General features: G+C 53.3%; 2 protein-coding genes across 2 annotated transcripts in view; both read right to left on the bottom strand.

Annotated features, from left to right (window-relative positions):
- The window catches only part of GCN1 (GCN1 activator of EIF2AK4), a 63,700-nt gene extending 63,382 nt beyond the window's left edge, over positions 1–318 (bottom strand). The window contains exon 1 of the mRNA XM_029051550.2: positions 250–318. Within this exon, the coding sequence (XP_028907383.1) occupies positions 250–267 (18 nt within the window). The 5' untranslated portion in view covers positions 268–318. The remainder of the gene's footprint in view (positions 1–249) is intronic.
- Positions 319–4,674: 4,356 nt separating this feature from the next.
- On the bottom strand, positions 4,675–12,503 carry RPLP0 (ribosomal protein lateral stalk subunit P0). The gene is made up of 8 exons (XM_029058313.2): positions 12,442–12,503; positions 9,910–10,019; positions 8,325–8,500; positions 7,806–7,893; positions 7,051–7,197; positions 6,572–6,757; positions 5,915–6,055; positions 4,675–4,909 (listed from the first exon to the last, which is right to left on the bottom strand). The coding sequence occupies exons 2-8, from the start codon at positions 9,961–9,963 to the stop codon at positions 4,742–4,744; spliced, it is 960 nt and encodes a 319-aa protein (XP_028914146.1). The 5' UTR covers positions 9,964–10,019; positions 12,442–12,503; the 3' UTR covers positions 4,675–4,741.
- Between the last annotated feature and the right edge of the window lie 1,155 nt (positions 12,504–13,658).

The raw sequence follows: 13,658 nt of genomic DNA on the forward strand, positions 1-13,658 counted from the left end.
TAACGGCTGCCATCATCAGGCTCAGTGGAGGAGTGAATGAATGAATGAATGGAATGAATGAATGAATGAAGGCAGGAGTGAAGGAGCGGCCAGGCCCGCGGCGGCGCCGTCCCGCTGTCCCGGAGGGCGGGGGAGGGGCCCGGGGCCCGAGCGTTGTTGTGAGTGTTGTTGTCGTCGTCGTCGCCGCCGTCGTCCTCCCGCGCCCCGGGAGCCGCGCCGGCCGCTCGGCCCCGACGCCGCCAACCTCACCTGCGTGTCCGCCGCCATCCTGCCGGCCGCCACCCGGAAACGCTTCCCCTTTACATCCGGGTCAGGGGGCGGGAGGCGGGACCCGTCACCGGGGTGACGACGCAGTCACGTCGGGAGGCGGGACCGGTCACCGTGGAGACGACGCAGTCACGTCGGGAGGCGGGACCGGTCACCGGGGAGACGACGCAGTCACGTCGGGAGGCGGGACCGGTCACCGGGGTGACGACGCAGTCACGTCCGGGAGCGGGAGGCGGGACCGGTCATTCCTTCCGTCGCATTTATGGAGCGCCTCCGATTCATTCCTTCAGGCAGCCCTATTTATTGAGCGCCTCCGATTCATTCATTCATCCAATCGTATTTATTGAGCGCTTACGAAACATTCCTTCATTCAGTCGCATTTATTGAGCGCTTACCATTTACTCCTTCATTCCATCGCATTTATTGAGCGCCTCCGATTCATTCATTCGTCCAATCGTATTTATTGAGCGCCTCCGATTCATTCATTCGTCCAATCGTGTTTATTGAGCGCCTCCGATTCATTCATTCGTCCAATCGTATTTATTGAACGCCTCCGATTCATTCATTCATCCAATCGTGTTTATTGAGCGCCTCCGATTCATTCATTCATCCAATCGTGTTTATTGAGCGCCTCCGATTCATTCATTCATCCAGTCGTGTTTATTGAGCGCCACCGATTCATTCATTCATCCAGTCGTATTTATTGAGCGCTTATGATTCATTCATTCACTCCATCGTATTTATTGAGCACCTACAATCCATTCCTTCATCCCATCGCATTTATTGAGCACCTACAATTCATTCCTTCATTCCGTCGATTTATTGAGTACCTACGATTCATTCCTTCATCCCGTCGATTTATTGAGCGCTTACGATTCATTCATTCACTCCATCGTATTTATTGAGCACCTACAATTCATTCCTTCATCCCATCGCATTTATTGAGCACCTACGATTCATTCCTTCATCCCATTGATTTATTGAACGCCTACGATTCATTCCTTCATTCCGTTGATTTACTGAGCACCTACGATTCATTCCTTCATCCCATCGCATTTATTGAGCACCTACGATTCATTCCTTCATTCCATCGTATTTATTGAGCACTTACAATTAATTCCTTCATTCAATCGTATTTATTGAGTGCTTACGATTCATTCCTTCATTCAGTTGTATTTATTAAGCACCTACGATTCATTTATTCAATGGTATTTATTGAGCGCCTATGATTCATTCATTCATTGTCGTATTTATTGAGCACTTACTATGTGCAGAGCACTGGGCTGAGCGCTGGGAACGGACAATGGGGCAACAGAGAGAGAGAGAGACCATCCCTGCCCAACGATGGGCTCACGGTCTAAACTGGGGAGACGGACAGCAGAGCGAAACAAGACAAAACGAGTAGTCTGGAGCAGACATCGTCATGATAAATAGAATCAAGGTGATGTACACCTCATTAACAAAATAAATAGGGTAATAAATAATATATACAGATGGGCACAGTGCTGAGGGGAAGGGGGAAGAGCAGAGGGAAAGGGGAGCTCAGTCTGGGAAGGCCTCCTGGAGGAGGTGAGCTCTCAGTAGGGCTTTGAAGAGGGGAAGAGAGAGTCTGGCGGCTGTGAGGAGGGACGGCGTTCCAGGTCAGAGGTAGAATGTGGGCTGGGGTCGACGGCGGGATAGGGGAGACCGGGGGACGGCGAGGACGTGGGCGGCAGAGGAGCGGAGCGTGCGGGGTGGGCGGTAGAAAGAGAGAAGGGAGGAGAGGTAGGAAGGGGCGAGGTGATGGAGAGCCTCGAAGCCCAGAGTGAGGAGTTTTTGTTTGGAGCGGAGGTCGACAGGCAACCACTGGAGTTGTTTAAGAAGGGGAGTGACAGGCCCAGATCGTTTCTGCGGGAAGATGAGCCGGGCAGCGGAGTGAAGAATAGACCGGAGCGGGGCGAGAGAGGAGGAAGGGAGGTCAGAGAGAAGGCTGACACGGTAGTCTAGCCGGGATATAACGAGAGCCCGTAATAGTAAGGTAGCCGTTTGGGTGGAGAGGAAAGGGCGGATCTTGGCGATATTGTAAAGGTGAGACCGGCATGTCTCGGTGACGGATAGGATGTGTGCGGTGAACGAGAGGGACGAGTGGAGGATGACACCGAGATCGCGGGCCCGAGAGACGGGAAGGATGGTCGTGCCGGGGAAATCATGGAGAGGACAGGGTTTGGGAGGGAAGCTGTCGGACATCCTACGGTGACGACGCAGCGGCCTCGGGGAACGATAATGACAATAATTGTGTTATTAAGCGCTTACGTGCCAAGCACCGTACTAAGCGCTGGGGTAGATACAGCTTATTAGGTTGGATTCAGTCCCTGTCCCTCATGGGGCTCACAGTCTCAAGCCCTATTTTACAGATGAGGTAACCGAGGTCCAGAGAATTGAAGTGACTTGCCCAAGGTCACACAGCGGACAAGTGTCTGAGGCACCATTAGAACTCATGACCTCCGACTCCCAATCCCAGACTCTTTCCACAAAGCCAGGGTGCTTCCCAAGAGGTGGGACTAGTCAACGTGGCTTAGAGGTTAGAGCCCGGGCCCGAGACTCGGAAGGTCACGGGTTCTAATCCTGCCTCTGCTACTTGTCTGCTGTGTGGCCTTGGGCAAGACATTTCACTTCTCTGGGCCTCAGTTACCTCAGCTACAAAATGGGGACTAAAACCGTGAGCCCCCCGTAGGACAGGGACTGTGTCCAACCTAACGTATCCACCCCAGCGCTTACAGCGGAGCTTGGCACATTCATTCATTTGTATTTATTGAGCACTTACTGTGTGCAGAGCACTGTACTGTACTAAGCATCCATTTAGCCTCCTGAATATGGCCCAAGGAGGCAGCATGGCCTAGAAGGAGCCTTGTCCTGGAAGGCAGAGGACCTGAGTTCTAACCACTTGCCTGCTGTGTGTCCTTGGGCAAATCACATCGCTTCTCTGGGCCTCAGTTTCAACTGTAAAATGAGGATTCAATCCCCCTTTGACCGTGAACCCGGTGTAGGACAGGAACCGTGTCTGACCTAACTTAATAATGTGGGCATTTAAGCGCTTACTATGTGCAGAGCCCTGTTCTAAGCGCTGGGGGTGATACAGGGTCATCAGGTTGTCCCACGTGAGGCTCAGTTAATCCCCATTTTACAGATGAGGGAACTGAGGCACAGAGAAGTGAAGCGACTTGCCCACGGTCACACAGCTGACAAGTGGCAGAGCCGGGAGTCGAACCCATGACCTCTGACTTACCTACCCCAACACATAGAACACTGCTTGACACAATAAGCACTTGAATATCATAAGGAAAAGCCTCTGACTAAACCCCCACCGAGAAACAGTTGAAAGGCTAGACTTCAGCATCGGAGACGCGAAACCCACCACCCACAAACAAAACTTTGTCCCAGTGAACAAAAAACAACTCTTCAACTCCAAGCTTTAAGGTCCTAAAGACAAAGGGGTCGGGTGGAGAGTTGACATCCCTGAATGTCAGTCCTACAGAAAAAAGCTGGGGAATTCACGGAGGCAGGGCCGCTCACCACCTCCCTTCAATTACTCTACCGTAGAAATGATAATGGTGTTTAGTGACCACACGGGCATGCAGTGTGCTCTCCCTTTATTTTTTAATAATATTTAAGCAGTTACTATCAACTGACTGGGGAGGTACAACAGAACCACAGATATGCGGGATGAAATGTGTTCCCCTGTACCCACCCTTACTAAAAGGGTGTATATTTCTAGAGAACTAAATTGTACATAACTCCTCCAACTAGTGAAGCTTTTCAGACCACACATTATTGGACTTGTGAGCACATCCCCCAAAATAAAGCAGCAGCAGGGCCTAGTGGGAAAATACCTTGGGAGCTCGGTTCTAATTCCGGCTCTTTTCCTGCTAGGTGACCACGGGACCAGGCACTTTCTTACACCCGACTTTTCTCATCTGTAAAATGGGCATAAGCGCCTATCTTCCCCTCTGAACCCCACGCGGAAAGGGGTTCACGTAGTGTGAGAAGAAACACACCAACCGGAAGTGAGGGGCACGCAAATCAGGCAACTCCCAGATAATAATAATAACGTTGGTATTTGTTAAGCGCTACGTGCAGAGCAGTTTTATGCGCTGGGGAGGATACAAGGTGATCAAGTTGTCCCACGCGGACCCCTCAGGGGCCGTATCTTTCAGTAAAGCCTCCACCTGCACCTCCGTTGGACCGGGTCCATTAGTCTGAACGAAAACCCCTTCACGTCAGGGAGGAGGCCGGCGGGAACGATGAAGTTTGGACAGGATTTCCCTCGGCCATCGCCTGCCCCCGACCCAACAGCCTCTGAGTGCTCTCTCATCACGTCCCTACCGTAATTCCCGCCCTGCCTCTGACCCCAGAAACGGAGGCCGAAGATAGAAGGCAACGAGCACTTTATTTCTTTGTTTCTCTTGGCAAACCGGTGGAAAGGGTTTCTCGTGGCTTAGTCGAAGAGGCCGAATCCCATATCCTCGTCGGATTCCTCCGACTCTTCCTTCGCTTCTACTTTGGCCGGGGCGGCGGCGGCGGCCGCCGCCGGAGCAGCGGTTTTGGCCGCCGCTACCGGGGCTGCGGCTATGAAGGCCGAAGGGTCGGCGAGGAAGGCCTTGACCTGTGTGACAGAGAGAGGCAGATTAACTGGGAACGGAGCAGGCGGGGCCCACCGGCAGCTCCTCGTGGGCAGGGAACGTTCATTCTTTCATTCAATAGTATTTATCGAGCACTTACTATGTGCAGAGCACTGTACTAAGCGCTTGGAATGAACAATTCAGCAACATGACCGTTGTTATATATTACCCTACCAAGGGCTTAATTCAGTGCTCTGCAGACAGTGAGCGCTCGATAAATACCATCCACCGAGGGACCCATTTCAAAGCCAGGGCGATGCATCGGCACTCCAAATTCCACCCCTCTGAAGCCCTGCGCGATGGGCATGTCACTAACTTCCCCGGGCCTTGGTTTCCTCATCTGTAAAATAGGGACAAATCACCTCTTTTCCCTCCCCCAGGCTGAGCTCCCCTTGTGGGACTGGGAATCAATCTAATTCTCGTCCCCTTTTCAAATCCCTTCTTAAAGCTCACCTCCTCCAAGAGGCCTTCCCAGACTGAGCTCCCCCCTTTTTCCCTCTGCTCCCTCTACCCCCCCTTCACCTCTCCGCAGTTAAACCCTCTTCTCCCCCCTTTCCCTCTTCCCCCTCTCCCGTCCTACCCCCTCAGCACTGTACTCGTCTGCTCCACTGTATATATCTTCATCATCCTATTTATTTTGTTTAATGAGATGTACATCGCCCTGATTCTATTTATTTCCCATTGTTTTAATGAGATGTTCTTCCCCTCGACTCTATTTATCGCTATTGTTCTCGTCTGCCTGTCTCTCCCGATTAGACTGTAAGCCCGTCAAAGGGCAGGGATTGTTGCCGATTTGTCCATTCCAAGCGCTTAGTACAGTGCTCTGCACATAGTAAGTGCTCAATAAATACTACTGAATGAATGCGAAGGTCTCTGATCTATGTTGTTCATATCTTGGAACTACCCTGGTGCTTAGCGCGCTCAAGCTGTAAAGCGCCTCAAAGCATTTCCCACGCCACCAGACCCATCCTGGCCAATCTTTTTTTTACCTTCTCAGCAAGTGGGAAAGTGTAATCAGTCTCCACGGACACCGCCAGGACACGCTTGTACCCGTTGATGATGGAATGGGGCACAGAGGCAACTGTTGGGTAACCAATCTGGAGACAGACGCTGGCCACGTTACGGACACCCTGTGGAGAGAAGAAAGGTTAGCGGGCTTCTAATTTCGGCTCTGCCCTTGCCTGCTGTGTTGACCTTAGGCAAGCGCCTTCACTCCTCTGGGCCTCGGTTTCCTCATCTGTAAAACGGAGCTTCAGTACCTGTACTTCCTCTCCCTTAGCGGAGTTCCAGATGTGAAGAGAGACTGCATCCAACCTGCTCGTCTTTATATCTGTCCCGCCTCTTCCCAAGGTGCTTGGCCCACAGTGAGCACTTAAATAATACCCTACTATCATCACGAGAACACCTTCTCCCTTAGCTTCAATTAACTTCAGGCCATCATTCAAGTCACCTCAAACTCCAAAGAGGACTGATCTGAGAAAACCAGGGGCCTGCAAAGAAGGACGGGTCCTCCGGCCCCGGCCGAACGTCGTCCGGTTTTAAAGGCCAAGACGGTTCCAAGCCAGAGCGTTGCATGGCGCCGATCGGCTCCGAGGTCTCCGGGGCGACAACTACCGACCCCCGGGTTCTGCCCGGGCGGCGCCTACCTCCAGGAAGCGAGTGTGCAGAGTGTCTTCGGTGATATCCAGCACTTCGGGGTTGTAGAGGCTGCCGCTGTCAAACACCTGCTGGATGATCAGGCCGAAGGAGAACGGGGAGATGTTCAACATGTTCAGCAGAGTGGCTTCGCTGGCACCCACTTTGTCTCCGGTCTTAATCAGCTGCACGTCGCTCTGAGGGACAAGGAGATCATCAGCCCCTTCTTATCCAAGGGTCACGGCGCTCACGCGGACCCACTCAGCGTCCCGTATCTGCTGCTGCTGGAGGGGTCTCGACCCGAAGACCAGGAGAGGCCCCCCTCCCCGACAGGAGTCTGACCCGGGGGCTTCAGCCCCTCCCCAGGATGGTAGGCCCGGATTTGGGCGTTCCAGTCATCTCACCGCCTCAGGTCTGTCTCCTCAGGCCCATTCCGCCGCCCGCCCGTCCGTGTACCCCGACAGAGTGCCAGACCGCGTTGGCCTCTCACCAAGATTTCGATGGTGCCCCTGGAGATCTTGGTGGTGATACCCAGAGCCTGGAAGAAGGAGGTCTTCTCGGGACCCAGGCCGGTGTTCTGAGCCGGCACAGTGACGTCACAAGGGGCGATGGCACCGGCGCGGGCAGCGGCTGGCACCTAAAAGACAAAGAACGGTCAGAGCCCCACTTTTCCCGCTGCAGAGAATGAGCCCCAAGCAGTAGGGAACGCCACCGGCCCGCTGCCCTTCTCCTCCCCAGAGGATCGGCATGGCATAATCCTGCAGCATGGCTCAATGGAAAGAGCACAGGCTTGGGAGTCAGAGGTCGTGAGTTCTAATCCCGGCTCCGCCACTTGTTAGCTGTGTGACTTTGGGCATGTCTCTTAACTTCTCTGTGCCTCAGTTACCTCATCTGGAAAATGGGGATTAAGACCGTGAGCCCCCTGTGGGACAACCTAATTAACTTGTATCCCCCGCAGCGCTTTGAACAGTGGTTGGCACATATTAAGTGCTAACGAATGCCATCATCGTTATTATTATTATAATGAACAGAGTCTGAGCTTGGGAGTCAGATCATGGGTTCTAATCCCGGCTCTGCCACTTGTCTGGCGGCAAGTCACTTCGCTTCTCTGGGCCTCAGTTACATCGTCTGGAAAAATGAGGATGGAGACGGAGCCCCACGTGGGACACGGACTGCGTCTGACGGGACGGTACAGTGCCTGGCACAGATCAAGCACTTAAATACCATAATTATTATTATCGTTACCTTGTTGGCCAACAGCATATCCCTGACTTCTGTCAGGTCTTCCTTGGTGAACACGAAACCCACGTTCCCTCGGATGTGGTTCAGCAGTCTGCAGAGAAAAGGGGTGGAGTGGGGATGAGAGAGGGTCACTGGGGGAGGATCTGGCCAGCTCGGCGGCTCTGGCAGAGAAGACACCCACTTACCTCCTTCAAGAGGCCTTTCCTGAGTAAGCCCTCTTTTTCCCTCACCGCCTCTCCCCTCCCACCCTTTCTTGGATCTTTACCCTCTGGGGACCCGGGATTCGCTGCGCCCTCAGCCCCACAGCACTTACATCCACACCTGTTATTTATCGACGCTAACGTCCGTCTCCCCCTCTAGACGGTTAGCTCCTTGTGGGCAAGGATCCCGTCTACCAACCATTAGGGTGCACTCTCCCAAGCGCTTAATACAGTGCTTTGCACACAGTGAGCGCTCAACGGATGCCACCGATTGATGTGACACAGGGGTCCCGCAGGGATGCAGGCCTAGCCCGGGAATTACTTCTCAAGGGCGGGGTTGTTCTCCAGGTGGCCGCGGATGGCCTTGCGCATCATGGTGTTCTTGCCCATCAGCACCACGGCCTTGCCCCGCAGGGACATGCGGATCTGCTGCATCTGCTTCGACCCCACGTTGTCCGCTCCCACGATGAAGCATTTCGGGTAGTCGTCCAGAAGTTGCTACGAGGAGCACAGGAAAGGGAGTTGGGGCAGAAACGGCGAACGTCAAGGGGTCCGGACTTCTCACCCTGCCCTGGGTTTCAGATGCTTCAGGTCGAGGCACCTGCTACATACAGTCCTTCCAGGTGTGAGCGGTTGAAAAATAGACACGCCGGACACCCCCCGGATCTGCACGGCTCACATTTCCAACCGCCCCCCCAGCCTCGAGGCAACGTCAATTTTATCAAAAGGCCCCGATTCTTTTCACTCCGATGCTAAAGGCTCTCCAAATTCTAGCCTGAATCGAGGGGGTGAGTTCTTCGAAACCCCGAAGTCAGCTCTAAAGCAACCAAGTACCTCAGGAAAATCTGATCCTTCTCCTTTTTCCCTTCAGGCAAAGGAACAGCAAATAGCCTTCCCCTTCGCCTGAAGTATGTCTGGGAAGACCAATCTCTCACCACAGCGCTCTGCACACAGTAAGCGTTCTGTCAATCCCAACGACTGGCTGACTCAGGGGTCGGCTGCATCTCCACTGAGGGGCCTATTTAGGGGCCACCACAGGAGTGAAGGGCAGGAGGGGGTCCCCAGCAGTGGAAACGCGTTGTTTCATGGTATCTGTAAAAGTACTTACTATATGCCCTGCACTGGGCTAAACTCTGGACTAGAGAGAAGGTTGCACACAGTCTTTACCCCATTTTACAGTGAGGTTACAGGTACAAAAGGGAAGTGAATTGGCCACAGTCACACAGCTAACAAGTGCAGGAGCCGGGATTAGAACCCAGGTCCTGGTGACCCCCGAGACTGTGCTCTATCCACTAGGCCTATCAAGCGCTCAGTATAGTGCTCGAGCGCTTAGTCCGGTGCTTTGCACGTAGTAAGCGCTCACATACGAATGAAGTGAGCAGGCCACACAGGGTCTCCTTTCAAACTGGTTCCCAATTAGAAAGACCTAGGTCAGGGTCGGTCTAGGAGTCCTGGAGCCCCCACGGGAATTGGAATTGGGGGGCTTCCCGACTGAGTCCTCATTACCCCTCCTCACACTCAGATTTGCACCCTTTATTGCCCCCCTCCGCCCCATCCCTAACATCCACATCCAAAATGTATTTGTTTACATTAACATCTGCTTCCCTTTCTGAGAAGCAGCGTGGCTTAGTGGAAAGAGCCCGGGCTTGGGAGTCAGAGGTTACGGGTTCGAATCCCGGCTCTGCCACTTGTCAGCTGTGTGACTGTGGGCAAGTCATTTCACTTCTCGGTGCCTCAGTTACCTCATCTGTAAAATGGGGATTAAGACTGTGAGCCCCACGTGGGACAACTTGATTCCCCTGTGTCTACCCCAGCGCTTAGAACAGCGCTCCGCACATAGTAAGCACTTAACAAATACCAACATTATTATCGTTTGATCGATTGGGGGATGGCGGCGGGCCACTTACGATGATCTTGAGGAAGTAGTTGGATTTCCAGGTCGCCCTGTCTTCCCTGGGCATCTCGACAGTGCGGTGCCACCAAGGATTGCCACCAATGGGGTTTAAAGACGAGGTGCCTGCAGGGGGGGAAGGCGCCGGCGGGCGGGTCAATGGCTGACGGACTGACGGACGGCCCGGGGGAGCCCCAGCCCTCCGACCCCCGGCCCCTGGGGCTGGCCACTGGACCCGGGTCGGGGTGGCCGGACTACACCGTGAGAAGCATTCGTTCCTTCAATCGTATTTACCGAGAGCTTACTGTGTGCAGCGCACTGTACTAAGCCCTTGGAAAGTACAATTCGGCAACAGATAGAGACAATGCCTGCCCAACAAAGAGCTCTGGGTCTAGAAATGTGACTTAGTAGAAAGAACACGGGCTTGGGAGTCAGAGGTCGTGTAGGATCTAATCCCGACTCCACCACCTGTCAGCTGGGTGACTGTGGGTAAGTCATTTCACTTCCCTGTGCCTCAGTTCCCTCATCTGTTAAATGGGGATGAAGACTGTGAGCCCCACTCGGGATAACCCGATCACCTTGTATCCCCCCAGCGCTTAGAACAGTGTTTTATACACGGTAAGTGCTTAACAAGTACCACCATTATCATTATTAAAATGGGGATAAAGATTGTGAGCCCCATGGGGGACAACCTGATCACCTTGTATCCCCCCAGCGCTTAGAACAGTGCTTTGCACATACTAAGCGCTTAACGAATACCACCATTATTATTAAAATGGGGATGAGGACTGAGCCCCACATGGGACAACCTGATGACCCTGTATCTCCCCCAGCGCTTAGAGCAGTGCTCGGCACTTAGCAAGCGCTGCAGAAATACCCACATTATTATTCTCTGGGCCTCAGTGACCTCATCTGGAAAACGGGAATGAAGACCGGGAGCCCCACGGGGGACAACCTGATTGCCTTGGATCTCCCCCAGCGCTTAGAACAGTGCTCTACACCTAGTAAGCGCTTAACAAATACCAACATTATTATTATTAATAAAATGGGGAAGAAGACTGTGAGCCTCACATGGGACAAAGCAGCGTGGCTCAGTGGAAAGAGCACGGGCTTTGGAGTCAGGGCTCATGAGTTCGAATCCCAGCTCTGCCCCTTGTCGGCTGTGTGACTGTGGGCGAGTCACTTCACTTCTCTGGGCCTCAGTTCCCTCCTCTGTAAAATGGGGATTAAGACTGTGAGCCCCACGTGGGACAACCTGATTCCCCTATGTCTACCCCAGCGCTTAGAACAGTGCTCGGCACGTAGTAAGCGCTTAACAAATACCAACATTATCATTAGCCTGTATTTCCCCCAGCGCTTAGAACAGTGCTCTACACATAGTAAGCGCTTAATAAATACTAACATTATTATTATTATTAACATGGGGATGAACTGTGAGCCTCACGAGGGACAACCTGACCACCCTGTATCTCCCCCAGTGCTTAGAGCAGTGCTCTGCACATAGTAAGCGCTTAACAAATACCAACATTATTATTATTATTAAAATGGGGATGAACTGTGAGCCTCACGAGGGACAACCTGATGACCCTATATCTCTCCCAGCGCTTAGAACAGTGCTCTGCCCATTGTAGGCGCTTAACAAGTACCACTATTATTATTATTATTAAAATGGGGATGAAGACCGTGAGCCCCAGAGAAGCAGCGTGGCGCAGTGGAAAGAGCACGGGCTTTGGACTCAGGGCTCATGAGTTCGAATCCCAGCTCTGCCACTTGTCAGCTGTGTGACTGTGGGCAAGTCACTTAACTTCTCTGGGCCTCAGTTCCCTCATCTGTAAAATGGGGATTAAGACTGTGAGCCCCACGTGGGACAACCTGATTCCCCTGTGTTTACCCCAGCGCTTAGAACAGTGTTCTGCACATAGTAAGCGCTTAGCAAATACCAACATTATTATTACGTGGGCCAACCTGATGACCCTGCATCTCCCCCAGCGCTTAGGGCAGTGCTCTGCACCCAGCAAGCGCTGCAGCAATATCCCCATTATGGTTCCCCGGGCCTCAGTGAGCTCATCTGGGAAAGGGGGATGAAGTGTGGGAGCCCCACTGGGGACGACCCCAGGACCTGCTCTCCGCCCCAGCGCTGGGAGCAGCGCTTGGCACACAGGGGGCGCTTAGCACAACGCCCTAAACGTTATTATAATTCATAATTAATCCTTGTCTGCCCCGCTGTCTCTATCTGTTACCGATTTGTCCATTCCAAGCGCTTAGTACGATGCTCTGCACATAGTAAGCGCTCAATAAATACTATCGAATGAGTGATTTTGTGATTATATTATTAGGGCGGCCTAGGCCCGAGGCCCGAGGCGGGAGGCACGTGGCGCGCGCGCCGGCCCGAGCCCTGCCCGCCCGACTGCGCAGGCGCCAGGCCGCCGTTGCCAAGGGAACGGGGGGCCCCCCGCGGGGGGCGCAGCGCGAGGCAGCGCGAGACGGCGCCCGCGCGCCCCATCCCCCACCCCCCCCACCCCGCGGCCTCTCGGCCCTTCGCCCTCACCTCCGCCGAGGACGCCTGGAAAAAAGGGGGGGCGGCGCCGCCGGCCGCTCTTTATATGAGCCGGGCCAGCCAATCAGCGCCGAGATCCCGGCCCCCGGCCTCGCTCCCATTGGTCGCCGCCCACGCCGATCTGGCCGGAGCGCCAGAGGGGGCAGGCGGCCATTGGGCGACAGCGTCGTCGCTCGGCGACGGAGGCCCCGCCTTTTAAAAAGACAGCAACGTGGCCCCCGCCCCAAAGGGGGAACTGCTTTGAGGACTGGCTCCCCCTGCCGTCCTGCAGGGGGACTGACCGTCGTCGGCCCTGGCTGTCATCATCATCATCATAGTAATAATAATAGTAATAGTAAGAATAATAATAATGTTGGTATTTGTTAAGCGCTCCCTATGGGCCGAGCATTCAGTTTTCATTCAATAGTATTTATTGAGCACTTACTATGTGCACAGCACTGTACGTGGCTCACTGGAAAGAGCCCGGGCTTGGGAGTCAGTGGTCACGGGTTCGAATCCCGCCTCGGCCACTTGTCAGCTGTGGGACTGTGGGCAAGTCATTTCACTTCTCTGGGCCTCAGTTCCCTCATCTGTCAAATGGGGATTAAGACTGTGAGCCCCACGTGGGACAACCTGATTCCCCTGTGTCTCCCCCAGCGCTTACAACAGTGCTCTGCACGTAGTAGGCGCTTAACAAATACCAACATTATTAATAGTAATAATAATAATAATAATAATAAAGTTGTTATTTGTTAAATGCTCACTATGGGCGGAGCATTGTTTTCATTCAATAGTATTTATTGAGCACTTACTATGTGCACAGCACTGTACTAAGCTCTGAGAAGCAGCGTGGCTCGGTGGAAAGAGCCCGGGCTTGGGAGTCAGTGGTCACGGGTTCGAATCCCGCCTCGGCCACTTGTCAGCTGTGGGACTGTGGGCAAGTCACTAAACTTCTCTGGGCCTCAGTTCCCTCATCTGTAAAATAGGGATTAAAACTGTGAGCCCCATGTGGGACAATCTGATCACCTTGTATCCCCCCAGCGCTTAGAGCAGTGCTTTGCACATAGTAAGCGCTTAACAAACGCCAACATCATCATCATTATTAATAATAATGTTAATATTGGTATTATTATTATTAACCCTCCTGGATTATTGCATCAGCCTCCTCGCTGACCTCCCAGCCTCCCGTCTCTTCCCACTCCAGTCCCCACTTCGCTCTGCCGCCCGGA

This window comes from Ornithorhynchus anatinus, chromosome 2 (assembly GCF_004115215.2).
Source record: "Ornithorhynchus anatinus isolate Pmale09 chromosome 2, mOrnAna1.pri.v4, whole genome shotgun sequence".
NCBI lineage: Eukaryota > Metazoa > Chordata > Mammalia > Monotremata > Ornithorhynchidae > Ornithorhynchus > Ornithorhynchus anatinus.